Source organism: Nycticebus coucang, chromosome 4 (assembly GCF_027406575.1).
Source record: "Nycticebus coucang isolate mNycCou1 chromosome 4, mNycCou1.pri, whole genome shotgun sequence".
Classification (NCBI taxonomy): domain Eukaryota; kingdom Metazoa; phylum Chordata; class Mammalia; order Primates; family Lorisidae; genus Nycticebus; species Nycticebus coucang.
The window spans coordinates 47,009,267-47,033,308 of NC_069783.1; the positions used below are offsets into that span (position 1 = coordinate 47,009,267).

Here is a 24,042-nt window from a genome sequence, read left to right on the forward strand (position 1 = left end):
GGGCGTGTGGAGGCCCTGTGGGTGCAGGTCATGGGTCGGAGGTCGTGGTGCAGCTCTTACTAAGGTCTAGGCTGTCGCCTATCGCGGTCACTGCGCAGCTCTTCCGGAGGTCCAGGCGGTGCAGCTCTTACCAAGGTCTGGGCGGGCGCCGTTCAATATGTTTTTTTTTTATTACTTTTTATACATTTGTAGCACTCCCACAGGCAGTAGTTCCCAACCTGTTTCAGCACAAGGGACCAGTTCCCTGGTGACAATTTTTCCATGGATTAGATATCCTACAAGTTCTAGCTCACAGTGTGAAGCAAGAAATGGGAAACCAATGTTGAATGATTGATCATATGGACCTTTGTCTTTTTTAAATTTTTAGAAAATTTTTTGAGACAGGGCCTCAAGCTGACACCCTGAGTAGACTGCCCTTGCATCACAGGTCACAGCAACCTCCAACTCCTGGGCTCAAGAGATTCTCCTGCCTCTGCCTCCCAAGTGGCTTGGATTACAGTCACCTGCTACAATGCCCAGCTGTTTTTTTGGTTATAGCCGTCATTGTTGTTTGGCCGTCGGGGGCTGGAGCTGCTTGAGCCATAGGTGCTGAGCCAAGTTCCTTGGTTTTTATTGCCAGATTATTTTCTAAAAGGACTGTATTGGTTTATATTCTTTTAGTAGCATTGAGAAAATGTTGAAATTATGTATGCTAAAACTTTCTGTGGATGGTGCCTGTGGCTCAAGGAGTAGGGCACTTGCCCCATATACTGGATGTGGTGGGTTGAAACCTGGCCCCAGCCAAAAACTGCAAAAAAAAAAAAAAAAGAAAAAAAATTTTTTTTTCCTTCCGTTTATACAATATATTATTTCTTTGAAGGAATTCTTGCTGTATCATATTTTCAAAACATAGCCTGGAAGTAGGGGGTGAGGGTGCTGAGTTGGAATAGATGCATCCTTGCAGTTTATTTCATCAATGCAGTCGTAATTGAGGATATAAAATTAAATGATTGGTGGGCTACTGTAAATAATTTTTAACCAAAAGAGAAAGAGTAATTGCTAATTCTGCTTCATTGAGTAGAAAATTATGGTTCTTCTGTTTAAAAAGTTCTTAGAAAAGACTTAACAGCCAAGTAGGTAAGGCATTCCTTAGTACACATTCAACTGATAAGGCTGCTCACTGTTCCGAGTAATAGTCTTGAGGATATTATTTAGAATATATGAAAATTATTTATCAGTTATCGTTTCTTTTTTTTTTTTTTGAGACATTGTGTCGTCCTCAGTAGAGTGCCTAGGCTTCACAGCTCACAGCAACCTCAAACTCTTGGGCTTAAGCAATTCTTTTGCCTCAGCTTCCCAAGTAGCTGTGACAACAAGCACCCACCACATCATCCGGCTATTTTTTTTGTTGTAGTTGTCATTGTTCTTTGGCAGACCTGGGCCATGTTCGAACTTGCCAGCCCCAGTGTATGTGGCCAGCACCCTAACTGCTGAGCAACAGGCATTGAGCTACCAGTTTTCTGAAGTTATTGTACCCAAGCGCATGCCCTTCCACCTTGAACAATAACCTGAATTCAGTAATCTTGATAGATTTTGAAATCTTAATCTACAAAAGTAAACTTTTAAAAATCTAGCAGCACTTTAATATATTTAAAACTTTTTTTGTTTTCATTAATTTATATCTGAAATTAGTGCTTATTAATGTCATAATGTTATATCAAAGTATATATTTAATTTCTTCTTTCTCCTCTTGAGCTTTCAGCCAGAATGTTTATTATTTGTATTTTCTGTTCAGAATATTTAATTTCTATGGTCACCATAAAACTTTCTTTAGTGAGAATGTGCTAGTCAGTATTTTGATAGGAGGATTTAGCAATGATTATTCTTGGTTCCTGCCTCATGGCAGAAATAGTGAATGCAGTTACCTGTCTGCATGCACAACATCCTTATGGACAATCGAGGGTGCTCTAGTACTGCACTCCCAGTGCTCTGTAAAACTGTGAACTGAGAAAATACTATGAGTATTGAGCCTACTGTGTTTGAAATATGAACATTCTGTTTTAAAGGTTTTTTTTTTCCCCTTTATATTCTAGATTGGGATTTTAACCAGGACATCTGACAGTGAGGTAATACATGCTTGGCGTCATGTTGTTTGTTAGTAAATATTAGGCAGTACGTTTTTGGCAAAGTTGTGTGAAAGCCATCTTGGTCCATTTGTTTTTCCTGACAGTGGTAGTAAATGTTTTTCCCCTTCATCAATGGTTCCATGTTGCTTTTCTCTCTGGCTCAATTGTAACTCTCACCAACAAATCATAGCTTGTTTTTTTGTAATCACCTTGTTGGATGACTTGCCTTGGCAGTTTGGCAAGGTGTGGTTCCTGTTTGGCCATCCTCTTGCTGGCCCACAGCACAAGGCTGAGAGTTACGGTGGTCCTTCACAGGACAGCCAAGAAAGCAGGGCGTTTAGGACCCTGACCAGCAGTGTGCTTGGTAGCTCTTTCCAGCCCTTGAAGCCCTCAAGTCAGATTTGGTTTGTCAGATAGGTTTACACATTGGAAGTTTGAAATACTCTAAGATGTAACTTTATAAATACCCATTTCAGGGGTCCTCAAACTTTTTAAACAGGGGGCCAGTTCACTGTCTCTCAGACCATTGGAGGGCCAGACTATAGTTTAAAAAAAAATTATGAACAAATTCCTGTGTACATGGCACATATCTTATTTTGAAGTAAAAAAACAAAATGGGAACAAATACAATCACACTGCCACATGTGGCCCACGGGCCGTAGTTTGAGAACCCCTATGATTAAATGAACCTTTAAGTCACTACTACTCAGTATAGCAGGCAGGTAAATATAGCTCAAGTAAATTGACAAATTCTTTGATATCTTCCTTATTTATTTTATAGGTAATCTTCCATGTGTATTTTTAAACTAAACTCAATATTGTGTATTTGTTAGAGTAACCAGTAGAAATACTAGTCTGGGACAAAGGCCATACCCTGTTCACCATAAAAATAGTTTAACTTATTAGTATTGTTAAAAGCATTAGAGTCATCTTAAGATAATTTGAGGAGAGAAAGCAAGAGTGTTCAGATTTTAGGGGTACTAATAAATGTCCTTTTCCCTGCTCTCTTCCAATTAGAGGAGGACATAGGAGCCAGTCAGGTGGAGAGTTGAAAGTCAGATTTGTGGCTAATAGAAGCTGGATGGAGGGATGCAGTTCCAGTGGGCTTCCCTGTACTTCAGTTCTGTTCTCTTGAAGCTACAACTTCTTTGTGAGATAGGGTGCTGAGTAAAAGAAATTTGGGATATACATTTCCCTGCCATGTCTGATATTTCCTTGAGGGGTAGGAAAACAGTGATTCCCCATTAAATTTCAAATGAAAATATACAAAATGTCTTTTTCCCCCTACAATTGCTTAAGCTCACTGGCATTTATTTATGTGTGTTCGTGTTCTCTTTAGGTTCCAGATGTGGAATCTCGTGAAGACCTAATTAAAAATCACTACATGGCAAGGATAGTGGAACTCACATCTCAGTTACAGTTGGCTGACAGTAAGTCAGTGCATTTTTATGCTGAGGTGAGTAGACAGGTAATTAGGGTGGAGGTTTTCCCTGATCCCTGCAGGAATTAGGTCACTATCTTATTCTTCTGGTGTTTGATAGAAGACGGAAGTCAGTGTCTTTGTGTTCAGTGTCTATGCATGTTTATGACTTTGGTTGGAGTTAATATTGATTAGTCTATCTACCAACCGGAAATCTTTATTTGAATAAATATAAGACTGATTTGTCATTTTTAAGTTATTGCAAGATAGCCAGGAGACTTACGGGTCACATAGCGTGTGTTTGGAGCATCATTGTTCCAGATTACTTGTTTTAGAATTATCGATAGGTGGACATCACAGGTTAAGGAAATTTCTTATAAGCAAGTTAAAAAGCAAAATATGCCTGATTTTTCCTTAAAAAAAAAAAAAAAATTTTTTTTAAATTAAAAAATTTTTTCCTCAAAAAATTTTTTTCCTTAAAAATCAGGCATATTTTGCTTTTTAACTTGCATAAATGACAAGTTTATGGAAATTAATTACTATAACTGATAAAATGAAAAATACATCTTTCAACCCGCAAAAGATATACAGTCTCACTTTTGTTACATTTTTCTCTTACCAAATAATTTTTGAAGAGAGTTAGCAAAGCACTATGCAATACAATCAATGCAGTTGTACACAGTTGATCGAGTAGAAGGAGGAAAAATGAAGAAAGTACAGATATCAAACAGTAAGAAACAAGATAGAATGGATGCTGTTCAACATGTCAGAGTAGCTTGTTTTTATTTCAGAATATCATAGGGGACACGAGTTTTGGTTACATAATTTGCTTTTGTACATGTTAAGTTGAAATTAAAAGTTTGCCTTTTACCCAGAAGGTGTGCATTATACCAGTTAGGTGCGAATTTACCCAACCCTTCTTTCCACTTCCCACCTACTTGATTTAAGAGTACCTTTAAGGTCTCTGATTTGAAACTCTATATTAAAAGGTCATTTATAGATTGCAGACAGAGAATAATAATGGTTAAAATTGTTGAAGAAATTGCAAAAGAATAGACAACACCCTTCATTTGGGATCTGACTTTGTAATTTTCTTCTATACTGCAGTGATGGAGAGGTTGATAGGAAGCCAGTTGCTAACAATGGAGAGGGGCTTTGTGTCTTTTTCCTGCTAAAATAAATGATGTGCCTAGCTCAGTATTGTTCACAAGCATCCACTGAACACATGTTTGATAAGCTGGTCAATAGTGGCAGCTTGCTGGAATGCAGAAAGTGGGGAAGACTTGCAGCGGAACTGCTGTAGCACCGTCTGAGCCTGACAGTGCAGTGGGCAGGTGTATTCTCATTGCCAGTTCCCTAACTGCTTTCTGAGTTAGTGTCTCAGACTCATCATCTTCATGAGAACCTGTGCCTTGCATATCTCTCTTCCTCTTTGGTTCAGTGCTGAGCACAGGATAGATGTGTGGTTAATAGGAGGTGGTTGATTTGGTTGGCTGAACTGTCCTGAAATGCTCTTTTGAAAAATGAAATGAGTAACTGGGGAATTTTTGAGGCTGTTTTATTTCCAAGAGATTTTCTTATTTTAGTAAATGTTTTCAGCACAATTGCAGATACAAGAATTTTTAAATTGTCCTAGTTTTTCCTCATTTGTAAACAGGAAGTGGTGACCCCCTGTATGACTTTACTGGAATGGTTAGTCTGAGCACCTGATGTCAACACAGCATTCAAGTATGTCTCAACAGATTCTCCTTGTCAGTCTCAACGGCCTTATCAAAAAGTTTAGTGATCCTTTTAATCTCACACCATCTTTGAAAAATAGTGTGAAACAAGATTTTTCTTTTTTCTTTTTGATCTACTTTGTCTCTGGGTAACCTAGGTTTTATGGAACGCCTAGAAAAGCAGCTGGGATCTTTACAGCCCTGTGCTCATGTTTTTCCCTGTAGTCAGAGCATAATCTATAGGGTCAGACTGTAGCGCTTTAATTGTTTCTATAATGTGATCTTTAGTGAAGGACTTAAAACACAAGAACAATATCTTAGGATCCACATTGCGTGGGCAGAAGCCACTGATAGCTTTTGAAATAATCACTTCCCTTCTTGGCCAGCATAAGTATAAATAAATCCCGGGTAAATGTAGACAGTTCTTATATTGTTTATAATTACTCGTCATCAGGCTAGAGCTAGAAAAGAAACATTGATGAGCTTGAGTTGGTAGGCTGTTTTTCCCTGACTTAAATGATGAGGGTGGGGGCCATATCTTTTCTTTGTATACTCCATGAGGGGTACAATGTCTGTAGGTGTCCAACAGATATTTGTGGAATGAATGAATGGGTTTTGGCTTTGGGAAGTATTTTTAGTAACCTTCCCTGAAGCAAGTTTGATTTTAGAGAAAAAAAAAAAAACCCTGTAGTAATGGAATGTTTTCCGAATTTACAGTGCCGAGCACTCTCTAAAAGACTAGCCTTGGCTGAAAAGTCTAAGGAGGCATTGACCGAAGAGATGAAACTTGCCAGTCAGAACATCAGCAGACTTCAGGTGACTTCATAAACGTTACCTCAGCAGTTCCTGGGCAGCAAAATCAGCATTTCCTTTTCAAAGTAGTGGCATTTAACCTCTGAATATGCTTTTTTTCCTAACTACTTTATTTTGAACTCATTTTAAAGTAACATCTTTAGTCAGGCAAAAAGTCTTTGTATTGTTTGTTTCTCTGACTTGATTTTAATTTTAAATCATTTTATAGTAAACATTTGTAGAAATAATATTTATCCGTAATCTTTCCTCTCTCCTTACTTGTAAATGGTGGGCTGTGGGCATGTTCTGTACGTATTATTCTGTTCCTTTTCTTTCCTATTTCATAAAACTGACCTAAAACTGAAAGGTAGTGCTGCAAAATTCTTCCTCTTTCCTTACTCAGTGGTTTTTTTTTTTGTTTGTTTGTTTTTTTGAGACAGTGTCTTACTATGTCACCCTTGGTAGAGTGCTGTGGCATCATAGCTCACAGCAACCTCAAACTCCTGGGCTCAAGCAATTCTCTTGCCTCAGCCTCCCAAGGAGCTGGGACTACAGGTGCCCACCACAATGCCCGGCTATTTTTTTGTTGCAGTTGCCATTGTTTAGCTGGCCTGGACTGGGGTCGAACCCACCAGCCTGGGTGTATGTGACTGGCACCATAACCACTGTGCTATATAGGCGCCAAGCTGCAACGGTTTATCTTAAATCCTTGTTTTCAGAAATCCTCTGTTAATAAAAACATGATGCCAGGCAAGGTAAAACATGTCAGCATAGCAACACCTATTTCCTCCTCGGTTCCAATTAACTTATCAAATTATTTAGGAGCACAGGATTAGATTTTAGGGGCTGATGAAAGTGTGGAGGTGGGAAGAAAGCTTCTTCTGGGGAGTTTGCTGTCAGGAGGGCTGTGAAATGGTGGGGATGATCAGAAGCCTCACCCAAAGCTTAGGAAAACCTGAGAGGCTTTGAAAAGATCATACAGCACTCAGACTTTTTCCACAGTTGTGTACCTGGCAGAGAAAGAAACCCTTACATTTTTTCAAAGAAATTAAGAATAAATTTCAAAGTATAAGAAAAAATTTTTCCCATTTCTTTTAACTTTTATTCTCTTTTTGGCCTGTGCCTTACCCTATGTGTTAATTGATCAGATAGGCCATTTTGATAAGTTGCTTTTGCCAAGTTTTTTAAAATTAAAAAAATTAATATATAATAGTTGTATATATATTGGGGATACATGGAATATTTTGATACCCAATGTATAATGATCAAATTAGGGTAATTGGAATATCCATCACCTCAACATTTATCTTTTTTTCCTGTTCTTATGTTTTTTTCTGTTGTTGTTTGTTTGTTTGTTTGAAACAGACTCTTTATTGCCCTGGGTAAAGTGCCATGGTATCATAGCTCACAGCAAACTCAAACTCTTGTGCTCTAGCCATCCTTTTGTCTGAGCCTCCCGAGTAGCTGGGACTGTAAGCATCTAACACAATGCCTGGCTATTTTTTTTTTTTTTGTAGAGACAGAGTCTCAACTGTACCGCCCTCGGGTAGAGTGCCGTGGCGTCAGACGGCTCACAGCAACCTCTAACTCTTGGGCTTACGTGATTCTCTTGCCTCAGCCTCCCGAGCAGCTGGGACTACAGGCACCCGCCACAACGCCCGGCTATTTTTTTGTTGCAGTTTGGCCGGGGCTGGGTTTGAACCCGCCACCCTCGGCATATGGGGCCAGCGCCCTACTCACTGAGCCACAGGCACCGCCCTTATGCCTGGCTATTTTTTAGAGACAGGGTCTTGCTCTTGCTCAGGCTGGTCTTGAACTCATTAGTTTAAGCGATCCGCCTGGCTTGGCCTCCCAGAGTGCTAGGATTACAGGTGTGAGCCATGCCTGGTCCTGAAGAATTCTTCTCTTCTATCAATTTTGAAATATATAGTAAATTTTTGCTAACTAATTTCCCTGCTCTAATTTCTTTTTAATGCATTATAAAAATTTCAGAGTAGTATGACTAGTGGGGTTTTTATTTTTGTCTTTTCTTTTTCTCCTCTTTTCCTTTGCTGTTTAGGATGAGTTGACAACTACCAAGAGGAGTTACGAGGATCAGTTAAGTATGATGAGTGACCACCTGTGCAGCATGAACGAGACACTGTCCAAACAGAGAGAAGAGATAGACACACTCAAGATGTCCAGTAAGGTATGTGAGGTGAGGTGAGGTCATCTCTCTTCACTATAATATTTAGCATAAGGTATTTTATTGTTAGGCATTTGAGAAGGAAAAGGTGATGAGATTTAAAGCATTTATGTATCATTTTCCTTAATATCATTGATCCTCTCATCCAAAAGTTAAATTAAGTGTGCTTGGTAGAATTAAAAGCTGAGAAATTCTGATATCTAAGGCTTTAATACTGTATTTCCTGCTTTTGAGGGTATTTTTGGTATTTCTGCTACTGTTAGATCAGAGTTAGGGGGACCCACAAAGGGCTTAAGGGGGGATTGCTGTTTATTTTTTATGAGTCTCAAATGATACTGTTGAAGAGTTAGATTTAGAAAATTTATTCTCATAAATATCCATATAACCTAGGGATGTCTCACCCTTTTAACTCCAGAGATTTCCTTTGATTTCATTTCCCATAATACCTCTCCTCATTCAGACCAGGGTTAGTAGATATTGGTTGATGTGCTTAGGTTGAAAGGCACATCCACAGACCATGTCTCTATTATTGAAATACAATGTATAGACTCTGTTACCATGATAGGTAAGTCTGGGTAGGCCAGGGGCTCCGTTCTGTGCCTCATTGCAGGTTCCTAACACATTTTCCTAACTCAAGCTATATTATAACACTGTCTCTAGCCTGCACTCTTTGAGATCTGCTACCATTATTGATTCAGCAGGCATTTATTGAGTTCCTGCCATGTGCATGGGGGAGGAAAGAGAGATGAATAAACCAAGACTTTATTTTAGCATCTGCTAATGGTAGTGTAAGGCAGCCTTCTGCTCATGTGTGGGGGTCTCCTTGGATAATATATTAATGCATTAGAATCTGCATTATATGATTTTGTCAGCATAGTTTCCTGATATTCACTAACCTCTTGCTGCTTTGGAGGATGTCTTTGATGCTTCTCTGGCCCATCTCTGTGATGACTCTAACTAGCCAATATAGCTCTGATTATGGTTCTCCAGTAACTTGGGTTTCAGGAAACTTGAGCTTGGAGGTAGGGGTGAGGAGTTGGTCCGCTTGAAGAATGCCTCCCTTACTGTGATACCCCAGCAGAGCAATATCCAATTGACACGTTAGGTTCCTAGGAATGGAAGTAGAAAGAGCTATTGTTTGGGTTTTTCTCATGGTATGTATAATTTATTTTAGTGGTGTTATGAGAAAGCCTGTTTTAGAACCTATCAAGGAAAAGAAGTAGCAATGATTCTAGGAAAACTTTTCAGTCTCCAGAGCTGGAGAAATTTTTTGGTTTTGTATTGAGAAGGGTAAACGTTGAGTACAGCAAACTAACGGTAATGGATTGTAACTACTTTAGAAGTTTTGGAATTTTTAAATCCTCTCAGAGGATTTTTTTTTTTTTTTAGAGACAGAGTCTCACAGCCCTCAGTAGGGTGATGTGACGTCACAGTTCACAGCAACTTCCAACTCCTGGGCTTATTCTCTTCCCTAGCCTCCTGAGTAGCTGGGACTATGGGTGTCCGCTACAACGCCCGGCTATTTTTTGTTGTTGTTGCAGTTTGGCTGGGGCTGGGTTTGAACCTGCCAACCTCGGTATATGGGGCCGGCACCCTACCCAGTGAGCTACAGGCACTGCCCAGCTCTCAGAGCTTTTAATCTTTTTTTAAACAGGTGTCATTAATAAAACTCTGAATAAGAGACCCTTCTTCAATTTGGAATTTATGTTGTTAAACTTTCTTTGATCATTCTGTAATTCCTATATTTTGCTCCTCCCCCCATTATTAATTTAGATCACTATAATAACATCATCTTATGGCTGAGTCGACATTATTCCCATTGGATACCAAGTAAACATCCTCAACCATTTATTTACTATAATTTTGCTCTTAGTGTTTATATTCTTCAGGCATTTCCAATTTAATATGAAGAAAATGGATTTATACCTCAGAATTAAATACACAAATTTATTTTATTTCATTTCTTTTTTGTTTATTTTTTTTTAAGAGATAGGGTCTTTGCTGTGTCACCCAGGCTGGAGTGCTGTGGCTCACTGCAGCCTCAAACTCCTGGGCGTGATGATCCCCCTGCCTTAGCCTCCAGAGTAGTTGGGACTACACACGCATGCCACCACACCTTGCTGATTTTGAAAAAGAATTTTTTTTGTAGAGTTGGGGGTCTCATTATGTTGCCCAGGCTGACCTTGAACTCTTGGTCTCGTGATCCTCCCCCATCGGCTTCCCAATATGCTAAGCTACCATGCCTGGTCAAATATAGGAATTTAATTAGAATGTATTCCTAAAAAGTGAGTCTCTCCAGAAAAAAAGAAATATTAAATAAAACTGGGAAGTCCAAATCTCTGTGTTTGAGGAATTGGGTATAAGTTAAGACATCTTCCTTCTAACTTGTTCTCAGCTGGTCTCTAAGCTTACTTTTGATAGATAATCAATGCCAATTGGATGTTAATTGGCACGTACTCAAAATTATTACCTATGAAGATCTTTAAAAGGTGTTTATTTAAGCAACAAACATGTTTAACCTTTTTTTATTCAACTTCATGAAACTTTATATTCCCTTGCCTTTAAAACAAAATAAATATTTGAGGTTTTGATAAATCCAAGCTAGTAGCTTTCTTTTCTTTATCACCTACCTTCAGTCCCTAGAAGGACAGGGTCCATAGAAGTAGAGAGGGAAAAATATCAAACTGCTTTGTGATTACTGAAAAAAGTTAACAATGCAGGACACAATAGTTATCAGCTAGTTATCAGCTGTTCTCCCTTTTGGAAACTAAAATGTTGCACAGTGAAATATGGCTTTTAGACAGCTTGGTTTATAAACTATGTGAGTTGGTTTGTTTTTTTTTTGGAAGTTTGTGTTCTTATTGTTCGTATTTTTCTTTGCACAGGGAAATTCTAAAAAGAACAAGAGTCGATAGTTTCCACGTAGCTGGTTGGAGACTGTTCTTTCCAGAGCTGCTTCTGCTGCACAGAACTGCAGGGCCGAGACCCCATGCCCAGTGCTGGTGGCCTCCAAGAAGCTGGAGTGCTGTTGGACTAGAGAACTAGGCAGTGGTATAAATGGCCTTGGGGCATTTAAAACTTATTTGTAACCAGGCAGTCAAACACAGAATTGGATGTTGGCTGTCAAATGGAAAACAATACACATACCATGGATATTGTAGGTTTCCTTATGCTGTTTTTACTGTGCACTTTTTAAAATTAGGTTTTAATTTCAGTATGTAAGAACAACAAATATTTTGTATATTTTCAAATTCAATTATATGGTAAATCAATTTGGTATCTATGAAATAGATATATGTTTCTGGAGAAAAGTGCTTAAATTGTCAAACTGTCATTACTTCTTACTATAACTGAAAGCAGTCTTTGAATTCTTTTTTAAAGATTTGTTCACATTCTCTCTGACAGGGAGGGAGTGAATCTTGCAAACTTCAGATCTTGTGGGTTAATTATCTCTTCAGCTCTTCAGTACCCTCTGTGTTAGAGTAATAGCTAAAGGAAATTCATGTCAATAAATTCGTACTTATAGCAAACTTTCAGTCTCTGTATGAAAATTTGGTAAAGGAAACCTGTTAAAGTAGGCTTTATAAAATGTATCAAATCCCAAATGACTTAGATATAATCTTCTAATTCCCCAAATTGGAATAATTGTGTGGTTGATCATTTAGTAAGGCTCTTGAGTTTTGGCCTTGAAAAGCTACTAATAACCACACTTCAAGCAAGGACCCTGGGCTCTTAAAGGCTCTTGATTTATCTTGTAAACATTTATATGTGTGCGTATATGTATATATATTTATTCGTTTATTTATTTATTTGGAGACAGTCTCACTTTGTCGCCTTTGGTAGAGTGCCGTGGCATTATAGCTCACAGCAACCTCAAACTCTTGGGCTTAAGCCATTCTCTTGCCTCAGCCTCCCAAGTAGCTGGCACTACAGGCACCTGCCACAACACCCAGCTATATTTTAGACATAGGGTCTTGCTCTTGCTCAGGCTGGTCTTGAACCTGTGAGCTCAAGCAATCCACCTACCTCAGCCTCCCAAGTGTTGGCCTTACAGGCATGAGCCACCATGCCTAGCTTAACATTTTATCTTTGTAATATATTAAGACACCTGAGGGGTGTCTCTCCCACCATACCTACTCGCTACTCCTGAGTCCCTAAATATATTGCTTTCTGAGCTGCTTGTACATTTTACTCTTATATCCGAGTCCCCAGATTAGTGAAAGGGGAGAAACCCCTGAAACCCTTTCCTCCCTCTTTCCCTCCCTTTCTCTCTTTCTTCCTGTAGCCCCCTCTCCCTTGAGGCTACTCTGTAGGCCAGTCTTTTTTTAAACCTTTTTAATCTCATGGCACACTTGAACCTATAGTTAAACTTCTGGCATACTTCAGTTATGTTATCAAAAAACAGAGTAAAATAAGAATATACTTATACTGTGCTTTGAACTTCTTTTGTAAATAATTTAATTCCCAGCACTCTGGGAGGCTGGGGCGGTTGGATTACCTGACCTCAGGAGTTCAAGACCAGCCTGAGCAAGAGCAGGATCCTGTCTCTACTAAAGTAGGAAGACTAGCCAGGTACTGTGGCAGGTGCCTGTAGTTCCAGCTACTGAGGAGGCTGGGGCAAGAAGATCACTGGAGCCCGGGAGTTGGGGGTTGCTGTGAGCTGATGCCACAGTGCTCTACCCAGGGTGACGGAGATTCTGTCTCAAATAAAAGAAAAAGAAATTTCTTTTGGCACCACCCCAGTTACAAATCACTGCTCCAGCCAATTGTCAATCACCCACCAAAATGCTTTATTCTGTTCACCTGAGTGAGAGTCCATCACTGGCTTTCCTCTGTGCTCAGCACAGAAGGCCAGCTCCCCTCTGGTCTACATCCTCAGCAGCCTGCCATAGGGAGAGACTCTGGGGTTAAGCCTAGTTTTCACAGCAGCCAAAGTGATTGGATCTTGACTTGGGGAGTCTCTGAGTTCAGTGCCATTCTTCCTGGCCCTTCAGGTCCCTGGCCACCTCTCTCTTTTCTGTGCCCTGCCCATTGACAGTTCTCTGACAACTGAACCAGCTATTTCACTGTAACTGTGCCCAGGCCCCCAGACTCTACGAGGGGTTTATCATGTTCATTTACTCCGTCATGAGCTTAGGGTTTCCAGCCCCCTCCAAACTTTCATGGTTCTGAAAGAGTGCTTTGGCATTTCTAGTCCATTGGCTATATGGCTTCTCTCCTTAAGCCCTGCCCCCTTCCTTCTCAAGTTCAGCACATCAAAATCACAGCCTATCAGCTGTGAGTAGTTCTCAGCTGCCACACTTGTTTATATATTATTATCCACCCCATCCTTACAGCTGTCCCCTGCTTCAGAGAGAGAGTTGTCCCCATTATCCTTAAAGCTAATGCTCTTAATACCATTCCTTTTCTAGTGCTTGCTTTTTCACTTGCAGATATTCAATTTTTTGTTCTGCTGGTGCTTCTTCCCTATCATACAAACAGACTGAACATACCACATCCTTTAAGAAGTTTCATGCAGGGGTGGGGAAACTGTGGCCTTCTGGATCCTTGATTGTGGCCTTCTGACTGAATCAAAAAATCCAATTTTATAGAACAAATCCTTTTTTAATTTTTTTCAGTTTTTTTCTTTTTTGGCTGGGGCCGGGTTTGAACCTGCCACCTCTGGTATATGGGGCTGGTGCCCTACTCCTTTGAGCCACAGGTGCCACCCGGAAATCCTTTTCTTTTGAGACAGAGTTTCACTCTGTCACCCAGGCTAGAGTGCTATGGCATCATAGCTCACAGCAACCTCAAACTCCTGGACTCAAGTGATCTTCCTGCCTCAGCCTCCCTAATAGCTGGGACTACAGGTGCCCTCCACAATAGCCAGCTAATTTTCCTATTTTTAGTAAAGATGGGGTCTTGCTCTTGATCAGGCTGGTCTTGAACTCCTGAGTTCAAGGGATTGTCCCACCTCAGCCTCCTAGAGTGCTAGGATTACAGGCGTGGGCCACCACTCCTGGCCTAGAACAAATCCTTTTAATAAGGGGATTTGTTCTGTGAAGTTTAGATTTGGTCGAGGGACTGCACTTGGGGATCCGGAGAGCCACACTTGTCCGTGGGGGCCTCAGATTCTCCAACCCTTGAAAGCCAAACTCCCTGAGTTCAAATCCTTATAGTTGAGTTAGCATTTCTGTGCTTCAGTTTCCTTATCCTAAAATTTGGGATGTTAATTTTTATGAGGATTAGATGAATTAATATTGTAAATTGCTTAGAAGGATACTTGGTATAAAGGTTATTTTAGTAGGCCTGGCCCCTGTAGCATAGTGGTTATAGCGCTAGCCACATACACTGAGGCTGGCGTGTTCGAACCCAGCCCGGGTCAGCTAAACAACAATGGCAATTGCAACAAAAAATAGCCAGGCATTGTGGTGGATGCCTGTAGTCCTAGCTACTAGGGAGGCTGAGACAAGAGAATCGCTTAAGCCCAAGAATTTGAGGTTGCTGTGAGTGGTGATGCCACAGCATTCTACCAAGGGTGACATAGTGAGACTGCCTCAAAGAAAAAAAAAAAGATTATTTTAGTAAAACATGTTACTGGTAGTATTATTGGTATCTCTGTTAGTTCTCTTTCTCCTTCCCCCAAGTCCATATTCTTTCCCTTTTACTACCAGACTGTGTGGAAGTCTATAGTTACTGTCCTTCCATCTTCGCCATGACCCATTTGCTCTTTAAAGGGATAGCAAGCTCCTTTGCCCACAGTTCTAATAAAATTGTTCTGAGCATTACCAGTGGCCACCTAACTGCCAAATTCAGCAGCTTTTCATCTGTGCTTTTGCCTGAGTTTGATATAATGTGGAATACTCTTCTCACTTTCACTTTTGAGATATTTTCTTCCCTTTAACTTTTCCACCACTCCTTTCTCCTATATATTTGTTCACCCCCCATGTGAAAATTTCTTCTCATTCTCTTCTCTGGCTCCTGTCATCTGTCTTTCCTTTAAACGTTAGAGTGTCCCAAGGTTCTATCCTGCTTTGCTCAGTGAGCCTCTGGATAATGTCCACTCTCACCTTTTCAGCTCAACCTCCTCTGAGCTACACCCTGACTTGTGAGCTCTACCAGGATGACCCATAGGCAGCTTGCAATTCCAGAGATTCACTCAGTGAATTCATTCACCCCATTTCTCCTTTTTCTTTAGTCTTCTTGCCATCTCACTAGCCTGTTTCTTACCTGATATTCATTTATTTAACAAATATTTGTTGAGTACCTATTATGTACCAATCACCATCCTAAGTGTTAGAATACAAAAAAACAAATACACAAACACTCTCATTGAGTTATCTCAGTGTGTGTGTGTGTGTGTGTGTGTCTGTCTGTGGGGGCGAACAAGAGAAGTAAGGATACTCATACTAGGAGATGAGATCAGAAGGTAACAGTGGCCAGACATTAAATAACTTTGTCCTATACTATAACTGGGGAGGCTTGATTGAGTGTAAATAGGAAAGCTTTGGAGGATTAGAGAGAAGGAGCCATACTACCCAACTTAGGTTTTAATAGAATTGTTGGGCCAGGCGCTGTGGCTCATGCCTGCAATCCCAGCACTCTAGCAAGCCGAGGTGGGAAGATTGCTTGAGCTCAGGAGTTCGAGACCAGCTTGAGCAAGAGTGAGACCCCATCTATAAAAAATAGCCAGGCCAAGTCCCAGCTACTCAGGAGACTGAGGCAAGTGGATCACTTGAGCCCAAGATATTGAAGTTGCTCGGAGTTATGACACCACGACACTCTACTAGGGGCAAGAAAGTGAGACTCTGTCTCAAAAAAAAAAAACCCAAAAAAAACCAGAATTGTTGGCCGCTCTGTTGAGAATACATTATAGGGTAACAAAGATAGAAAAGAGAGAGCAGTTCAACTGTTGCAATAATGGGAGACGAACAAATCATAGTGGCTGGGACAGTGGTAGTGGCAGTGGAAGTTGCATGAAATCTGTTTCTGGATTTATTCTGAAGATAGAATCAATACATTTTGCTGACAGATTGATCTAAAATTTTAATTCCCTTCTATAGATCTATTTATTCTTCTCTGTTTTATTTTACTCTTAAATACTTTCCATGATCTAACCTATGATATGCATTGTCTGTTTATTTATCTTATGTATTGTTTTGACACAGCTCCATGAAGGCAGGTACTGCATTCCTTGTGCCTAGCACGCTGCCTGGCACCACTGGACATTTGCTAAGTGAATGTTGATTGGGCAGGATACGGTGTGTGTGAGGGAGGGAGGAGTCAAAGATGAAGCCAGGGGTTTTGACCTGAACATGCTTTACTGAGGAGGACTGAGGGAGAAGCAACAAGCTTCTACCTGGTAGTAACGTAAGCCAGAGACCTGGGCATCACCTTTGATCCCTCCGCACCCCTCACTGCTCATCGGTTATCTTGTCTAACTGAATGTTCCTGCCTTTGCAATGTGTCTCACTCCTTAAATCAAGCCCTGGCTATCACTGTCTGGACTAGTGTCTTCCTATACTCCAATCCTTCCACCCTTTTTGCCAGGGCATCTCTCTAAACATAACACCATATAGCCATTTTCCTGATGGAAAGCCTTCAGAACGGCCCCTCTCTGTCTGCTGGGTGAGGTGTGGGTGTGGGGGGGAGTTGTGACACTTGCACAGCCAGACTGGGCTCGCTTTCTCCTCATTCTCTTCCATGTACTCAGTGTGCTCGCCCTCTGCTTTTATAAAAACTGAGACCTTTGGATCAGAACGTTTCACTTCTCCTGAGCAATGGGCCTGTTTTCCTTAGACGCAACATGAATCTTGGGATTGTTTCCTATCTTTGCTTTTGAAGCTGAGATTTGTATCCCCCTTTGGCTGTGACCAATATTGCCCTTCATGATGTCTGGCCCGTAGACCTGCAGTCTGTGCTGCGGACTGCTTTGTAGGGGGCCAGTCCTCCTAGAACAGCGATTCTCAACCTGTGATCGCGACCCACAGAAACTGTATTAAAGGGCTGCAGTATTAGGAAGGTTGAGAACCACTGTCCTAGAAGGTTTCCTAGGGCTGAGGGACAGGGCTGTAGAGGGTACCGTTAGATCCCTGGTAAAATTGTGCCTTTTTGATTTAACTGCTAAGATCTTTGCTCTCTTGGCAGAGTCACTTCCCAAAGTAATCGCTGTTTTTAACCACTTACCATAAGTGAGGAGTAGGTAAGGCTTGACGTGTATTATTTCATTTAAACTTTCCAACAACCATATCTCGTATGTGCAGTTACTATCCGAGTTTTACAGAAAGAAAACTAAGGCTTGGAGGGGCTAAGCAACTTGCCCATGGTCACACAGTTGGTACGTTTTAGAGCCAGGATTCAAATCCAGGCTATTCTTTTTTTTTTTTTTTTTTTTAATTTTTATTAAATCATAGCTGTGTACATTAATATGATCATGAGGCACCATACACTTGGTTCATAGATCATTTGACACATTTTCATCACACTAGTTAACATAGCTTTCATAGCATTTTCTTTTTTTTTTTTTTTTCCCATTTTTTTTTTTTATTGTTGGGGATTCATTGAGGGTACAATAAGCCAGTTACACTGATTACAATTGTTAGGTAAAGTCCCTCTTGCAATCATGTCTTGCCCCCATAAAGTGTGACACACACTAAGGCCCCACCCCCCTCCCTCCATCCCTCTTTCTGCTTCCCCCCCATGACCTTAATTGTCATTAATTGTCCTCATATCAAGATTGAGTACATAGCAAATCCAGGCTATTCTTAATGCCAAGCCTGTTTCATTTGCTACTGTAGTATGAGACTTCTAAATTGGGGCTTTCAACTCCTTAAGGTACTATATATTTGGAAGATAAGACAGTAAATTTCTGAGTACCTCCAGTACTTCATTCAACTTCCCTTTCCCCCATCTTCATTAAGTACCCCCCACCACTTTCAGTAAGCTTGTACTTAGCCGCTTAGGCTAACTTTAAAGCCCCTGGCACGTTTGCTTTTTATATGATTTTTTTCTCCTCTGATCCTTTATTGTTACTTACATACTTTTTGTTACACAAACCTTTCTAACCACCAAACTGGATTTTATATATTTATGCCATGATGCTGACTTCCTTCTCGTCTTCTGTATAAACTTTCTTCTTGTATTTTATTCTGGGAATTTTCTAACATGCATAGAAGTAGAGAAACTAGTATAAGCCCTGTGTCTCCATCACTTGTGAACGTTTTGCCAATCTTGTTTTATCTTTTCCCATATTTTTTTCCTGACATATTCTAAGGCAACTCCCAGACATTGAGCCATCTCCTCTGTAAATACTTGAGTTACATATCTTTGTAAAGATGGGGAGTCAGGCACCCCTGCTGCCACCCATTCAGCAAATGTGTGCTGAGGCCGGCTGTGTGAGCAGTGCTGAGCAGCCTGCCAGGCACCCAACAGATGCGCCACCACCCTGGAGTGCTTACAGCCTGTTCGTAAGGCCGACAAGTGAGCGCACAGATCCTACACATTTGTTGTGTGGTCCTGCCCTGGAATCATCTCAGACTGGGCAGTAAGCAAGAGCTAATACTGGAGGCTATGTTTTTTTTTTTTTTTTTTAACTAAATGTCTGCATTTTAATCAGTTATGAACTTAGTTTGAGTGTATTTTAAAACACTATTAAGAAAAAACAAAACTGGGCAAAACAAAAAGTAGTCTTCTGACTCTCCCTCTACATCTCTCTGCTCTCCAGAGAAAAACCACTTTCACTCACCATTTGGGTATCTGTATTTGCAAACGGCACATATTACTTTTGTTTTTTCTATTAGGCATTATTACTGACTTTGCAGTTGGAAGATGAGGATTTGCCTGATCCATCTGCTTCCCCTTACCTACCACTCACACATGCATGCTTTCTCTTCAGACGAGTTACATCAACATTTGGAGCTGTTCAATACTCAGTATGTACTTCATTATGATTATTCAAATGCTAGTGGTAGCTGAGTCATATAATGTCCTGTGACTGCTTCTCCTTTCCTGTACAACTCCTTGTTTTCCCTGGAGTGAGTAACTTTTTCTTTTTTTTAAACAAAAACATACTGTCATTTCTATAGTGCTTATCATGAATTTATCCCTAAATTTTCTCCCAGGTGTGTAACTCTCCTCTCAGTGTGGTCACATTCATTTGGGTGTTCGTACAACTTCATCCTCTTCAGAAGTCTCTCCCCCTCCAACCTGCTCCAGACTGTCCCATTTGATCTCTGGGCTGGTGGCACTGCTGTCATCTTGGGATCTCCTGTCCTCAACATCCTGGACATCAAGCGTCTCTCACAACTAAACATTCCTCCCTTGACTCATGAGCCCTTGCAGTGACTGCCCTGGCCTTTTGCAGCCCACCTTTCAAAAGAATTCCCTCTTGTCTAGGTCTCTCTCTTGTCTAGAAAAATGAAAGAAAATCCTCAGTCTGGGCACAGGGTAGGGATTGGAGTCCACATAGGAGGGAAAGCCAGAAAAAAAGGACTTTTAATAATCATGCTTTGCTTTCTGGAGAAGATGGAATTTGCAGATTTTTATTGATGGAATTTTATTGAAATGACATTTCCTGCTTTTTTCTTTCTTTTTTTTTCGAGACATAGTCTCAAGCTGTCACCCTGGGTAGAGTGCCATGGCATCGTAGCTCACAGCAACCACAAACTCTTGGGCTTAAGCAATTTTCTTGCTTCAGCGACTCAAGTAGCTGGGACTGCAGGCGCCTGCCACAACACCCGACTATTTTTTGGTTGTAGTTGTCATTGTTGTTTGGCAGGCCCAGGCTGGATTCGGACCCGCCAACTCTGGTGTATGTGGCTGGCACCCTAGCCACTGAGCTACAGGCACCAAGCCTCCTGCTTTTTTCTGATTATATATTCCATGTCCATTATTGAAAATTTGGAAAATGAGGAAGAGTACACAAGAGTACACATCTCTCTGTGTAGAGATTGTTGGCTATTAACATTTTTGTTTATTCCTGCTCTTATACATACATAAAATATGTTTTTAATCAAAATTGGGATTGTGTTATAAGAAATTCCAAATAAGAAACAAAAAAAGACTCTTTAGTAGGAAAGGGTAGGGAGGGCAAGTTACCTGGCTGCACAACTCTGGGGGGCATCATTCCCATCGTGTTCTACAACAAACCCAGCAGTCCTAGGTGGAGGGACAAGAGCCTCCAGGCTGCTTGAGAAACTGATAAACAGCTTGTGTCTTGTCATATCATCCGTCTGTACTCTCCTAGCATTAAGTTGTTACATGCATTACTGCTCACTCTGCAAAATGGATAAAACTGGTTTCCTCCATTGCTTTTGGTAAGAAACTCTTATCAGTTCAATAGATACTTCTTGACCACTTTTCAAGTTCATTAGTCATTAAAAGAAAACAAAAAGTCAGCTACACCATTTCTAAACAAATGTATGAAAAAACGCCATAAGTAATAGGAGGACTCAATTAGCTAAGAAAGCCACCAAAAGATCAAAAGCTCCCTCCAAAAGACTGTGAATTAAAGTAAAAATCTTCAGACAGAAAAAATGTGCAGTTTATAGTTTTGTTTTAGGCAGCATTGACCCCTCAGTTGCTCCCAGGTCTTAAAAGCCTCCAAAATTCTCTATAACTCTAACATATGAAGATAGCAACATAGTTGGTTGATGACGGCTAAGAAAACATCTGGCAGAGCCATACCGACAAGGGAATAGTTTGTTTTATGACTGAAGATGAAGCTTCTGTTCTCGGCTAAGAGCCATGTCCTCAGATGTGGTGGTGATAAATAGAAAGTTTGTCAGTAAGTGGCTCCCTCTTTGTCTTAAATTTTAAAGCAGTTTAGTAATTAGTGCTAAATAAGGAAATTAACTGGCAATCAAAGCATTAGAGCTGGCAAACCCATTATAACTCTTCCAAATCTTTGGAGAAAACAAGAAGAACATTAGAATAACTCTTTTCATAAGGAGAGGTCAAGAAGAAAAAAGACTGGTAGGTGGCAACATGCTAGAGGCTGTTGTCTTGTTTGCAGGTGTGTGGGCCTCAGAAGGTCTCTCTCCGTTTAGAACCCTTGTGTTTGTTTCACCAGGTGCTTTAATCATGTGAACTCAACTCCACTGCTCCCCTGAACAGAGAGTAGTGGTGACATCCTGTAGCCTTGCAGTCCCCAACCCCAGGGTGGCAGACCAGTATAGTCTGGTCATGGCCTGTCAGGAACAGGGCTGTACAGCAGGTGGGCGAAGCTTGTCAGTGTTTATAGCTGCTGCCCAGGGCTTGCACCACTGCCTGAGCTCCGCCTCCTGTCACAGCAGCAGGCATCAGTCTCAGCTGCTACTCCAAACTGCGCATGTGAGGGATCTAGGTTATGTGTTTCATCTGTGAATCAAATGCCTGATGATCTGAGGTGGAGATGTAATGCACCTGAATCATCCTGAAACCATCCTCCCACCACCCACCCTACCCCCCATCTGTGGAAAAATTGTTTTCCACGAAACCGGTCCCTGGTGCCAAAAATGTTGGGGACCAGAGAATAGAAATGTCACAGTTCAGTTAACTCAGAACAAAGTGTCATCTTGCTTAGATGCTGAAAAATATTCTCCCTTTTTCCAGCTTTCCTGTTATTTTTTAAGGACACCTCTTCTGTTGTGTTGGAATGTCAGCTTCTCACGTGTAGCTATTTCCATGCATGCTGTCTTCTTTTTTTTTTTTTGTGGTTTTTTGGCCAGGGCTGGGTTTGAACCTGCCACCTCCGGCATATGGGACTGGTGCCCTACTCCTTGAGCCACAGGCGCTGCCCCATGCTGTCTTCTTGAACCATGCCTTATGCTTGCTCCCCATGGTGCCTAGCAAAATGTCTCTGAGGTAGTGGGTATTCAGTCAATGCCAGTTGGAAACATTTTAGGCATCAGGCCAAGGGCCTGGCCAATTGTTGCAGTGGTCAGTATGGCTCAAGCCCCGCCTAAAACTATCTCATCTTCCGGACAAAGGACAGCAAATCTTGGGCCATTTTGAACTGAAGCGATCAGGCCTCTATCATTGATATCAATTAGCATTCTCAGCGAAGAAGTGGTTTTTTTTTTTTTTTGTAGAGACAGAGTCTCACTTTACTGCCCTCGGTAGAGTGCCGTGGCGTCACACGGCTCACAGCAACCTCCAGCTCCTGGGCTTATGTGATTCTCTTGCCTCAGCCTCCCCAGCAGCTGGGACTACAGGCGCCTGCCACAACGCCCAGCTAAGGAAGTGGGTTTTTTATTTATCTCTGGAAATTTCCATCCAAAGAGTATTTGAGTTTTCTTACAGGAAAAGTCATTTATTAACAATGATGAGTTCATCAAACATCAGGGCAGAATGTATCATGCACCTAAAATGGTGATTTTTCATTTTTCCACTGGTAATATGTTTTTGTATATGGTTTTTCCAAAAAGCTCTCACTCATATTTTGAATTAGTGTTGTAGTATAAATGGAGATTTGCTATTGCAAAGTTTTTAGAGAGGAATGTTGTTATCAAGGCTTAGGACTCAGCCTGTTCCTCCCCTTGAATTTATATGAATTGATCCTTATAGCTTCAGCTGACATGAATTTTGAGGAATTCCAAGTGAATCAACTTTAGGTCATATCTGGACACTTTGGGGACCTCTTGTTCCACAGTGTGAAGTCCTGCATGTTTCCATGAAAAGGCTGCCAGAAAAGGGAAGTCTGTTCATAAAAAGGAGAATGACATAGTCTGGAGGTCTACTTATTGTAGAGGAAGGAAAAGAACAGGCACTAGAGTAAAAATGAGGTCACAGCTGTGACAACGGCTGTGGTGGCTTAGCTATTGAGGCCAGACTAAGCTGTTTACCACCAGATTTTGATACAAAGGAACACTGCCAGAAAGGGACCTTTGAAAATATGTGGTGGAGTTATAAGAAATAAATCTGCATTCATAAAAGTGGCGATCCTTGAGGCAACACTGAGTCACACAGAAGGGGCAGGGCTTGTCCTTTGCAAACAATAAAATGGTTTTCAACCAACTGTATTTAGTCTTTAGAAAATTGTGGGCCTCTTTGTTTTGCAGAAGTATCGAAGTTTTTCCAAAAGGCATTTCTTCTACCAAGTGGGCTCCCCACTAATAAATACATACTGTTTATTTAAAAAATGACAATTCAAAAGGTGCACTCAGAACTCTATTTAAATCAATGATAAATACTATTTGTGAAGTGTGTTGTTTCCTGTCGGAGTCCTATCTCCAGTTAGCTGCAGCATTTTCTGAGATAGGCAGGCCTCTTTGGAGGGCCTACTGCCGAAGGGTGGGCTGGACACAACACAGAGGTTCAATTTGGAATTCAATGTGGGGACCCCAGAAAGCCTGGGGTCAAGGCGTAGGGACAACAAAGGGTTGTCATCTCTCTTTTTCTCTCTTCTTCTTTCCATTCCTTTGTCCTTCTTGTTCCCTTCTCTCAGCTTTTTACCAGAAGGCTGCCTTAAGGGCCTGGTACTGTGTGGTTCTACAGAAGAATCTTTGAAAAGTTACCAGTCCCGTTGAATTCTTACTCCCTAGACTCTCACTTGCCCCCCTCAACCCTTGGCTATCACTAGGAAGGTAACTGGAAGGAACAGGGAGGTGAGGAGGACCTGGTGCCTTTCTCCCTTGGTTTAGGATGTCTTAAGCATAAACACAATTAGAAATTTTATCTGAGGCGGCGCCTGTGGCTCAAGGAGTATGGCGCCGGTCCCATATGCCGGAAGTGGCGGGTTCAAATCCAGCCCCTGCCAAAAAAAAAAAGAAATTTTATTTGAGAATAAAAGTATCCTAAGTAGGTCCCAGCTGTGTGACTTCGGTTCACTCCCTTCCCACTCCCAAGGTCAGTTTCCCTCCTTAG

At 41.0% G+C, this 24,042-nt stretch overlaps 1 protein-coding gene across 3 annotated transcripts in view; it reads left to right on the forward strand.

Annotated features, from left to right (window-relative positions):
• PPP1R21 (protein phosphatase 1 regulatory subunit 21) overlaps positions 1–11,748 on the forward strand; it is an 80,680-nt gene extending 68,932 nt beyond the window's left edge. The window contains exons 18-22 of one of the 3 annotated variants that reach the window (XM_053588916.1): positions 2,073–2,105; positions 3,445–3,561; positions 5,961–6,059; positions 8,095–8,232; positions 11,106–11,748. In XM_053588916.1, coding sequence (XP_053444891.1) covers positions 2,073–2,105; positions 3,445–3,561; positions 5,961–6,059; positions 8,095–8,232; positions 11,106–11,135 — 417 coding nt within the window. In that variant the 3' untranslated portion in view covers positions 11,136–11,748. Of the gene's footprint in view, positions 1–2,072; positions 2,106–3,444; positions 3,562–5,960; positions 6,060–8,094; positions 8,233–11,105 lie in introns of those variants that run through there. The other 2 variants (XM_053588918.1, XR_008379628.1) reach the window with 2 other exon arrangements.
• Positions 11,749–24,042: the final 12,294 nt, after the last annotated feature.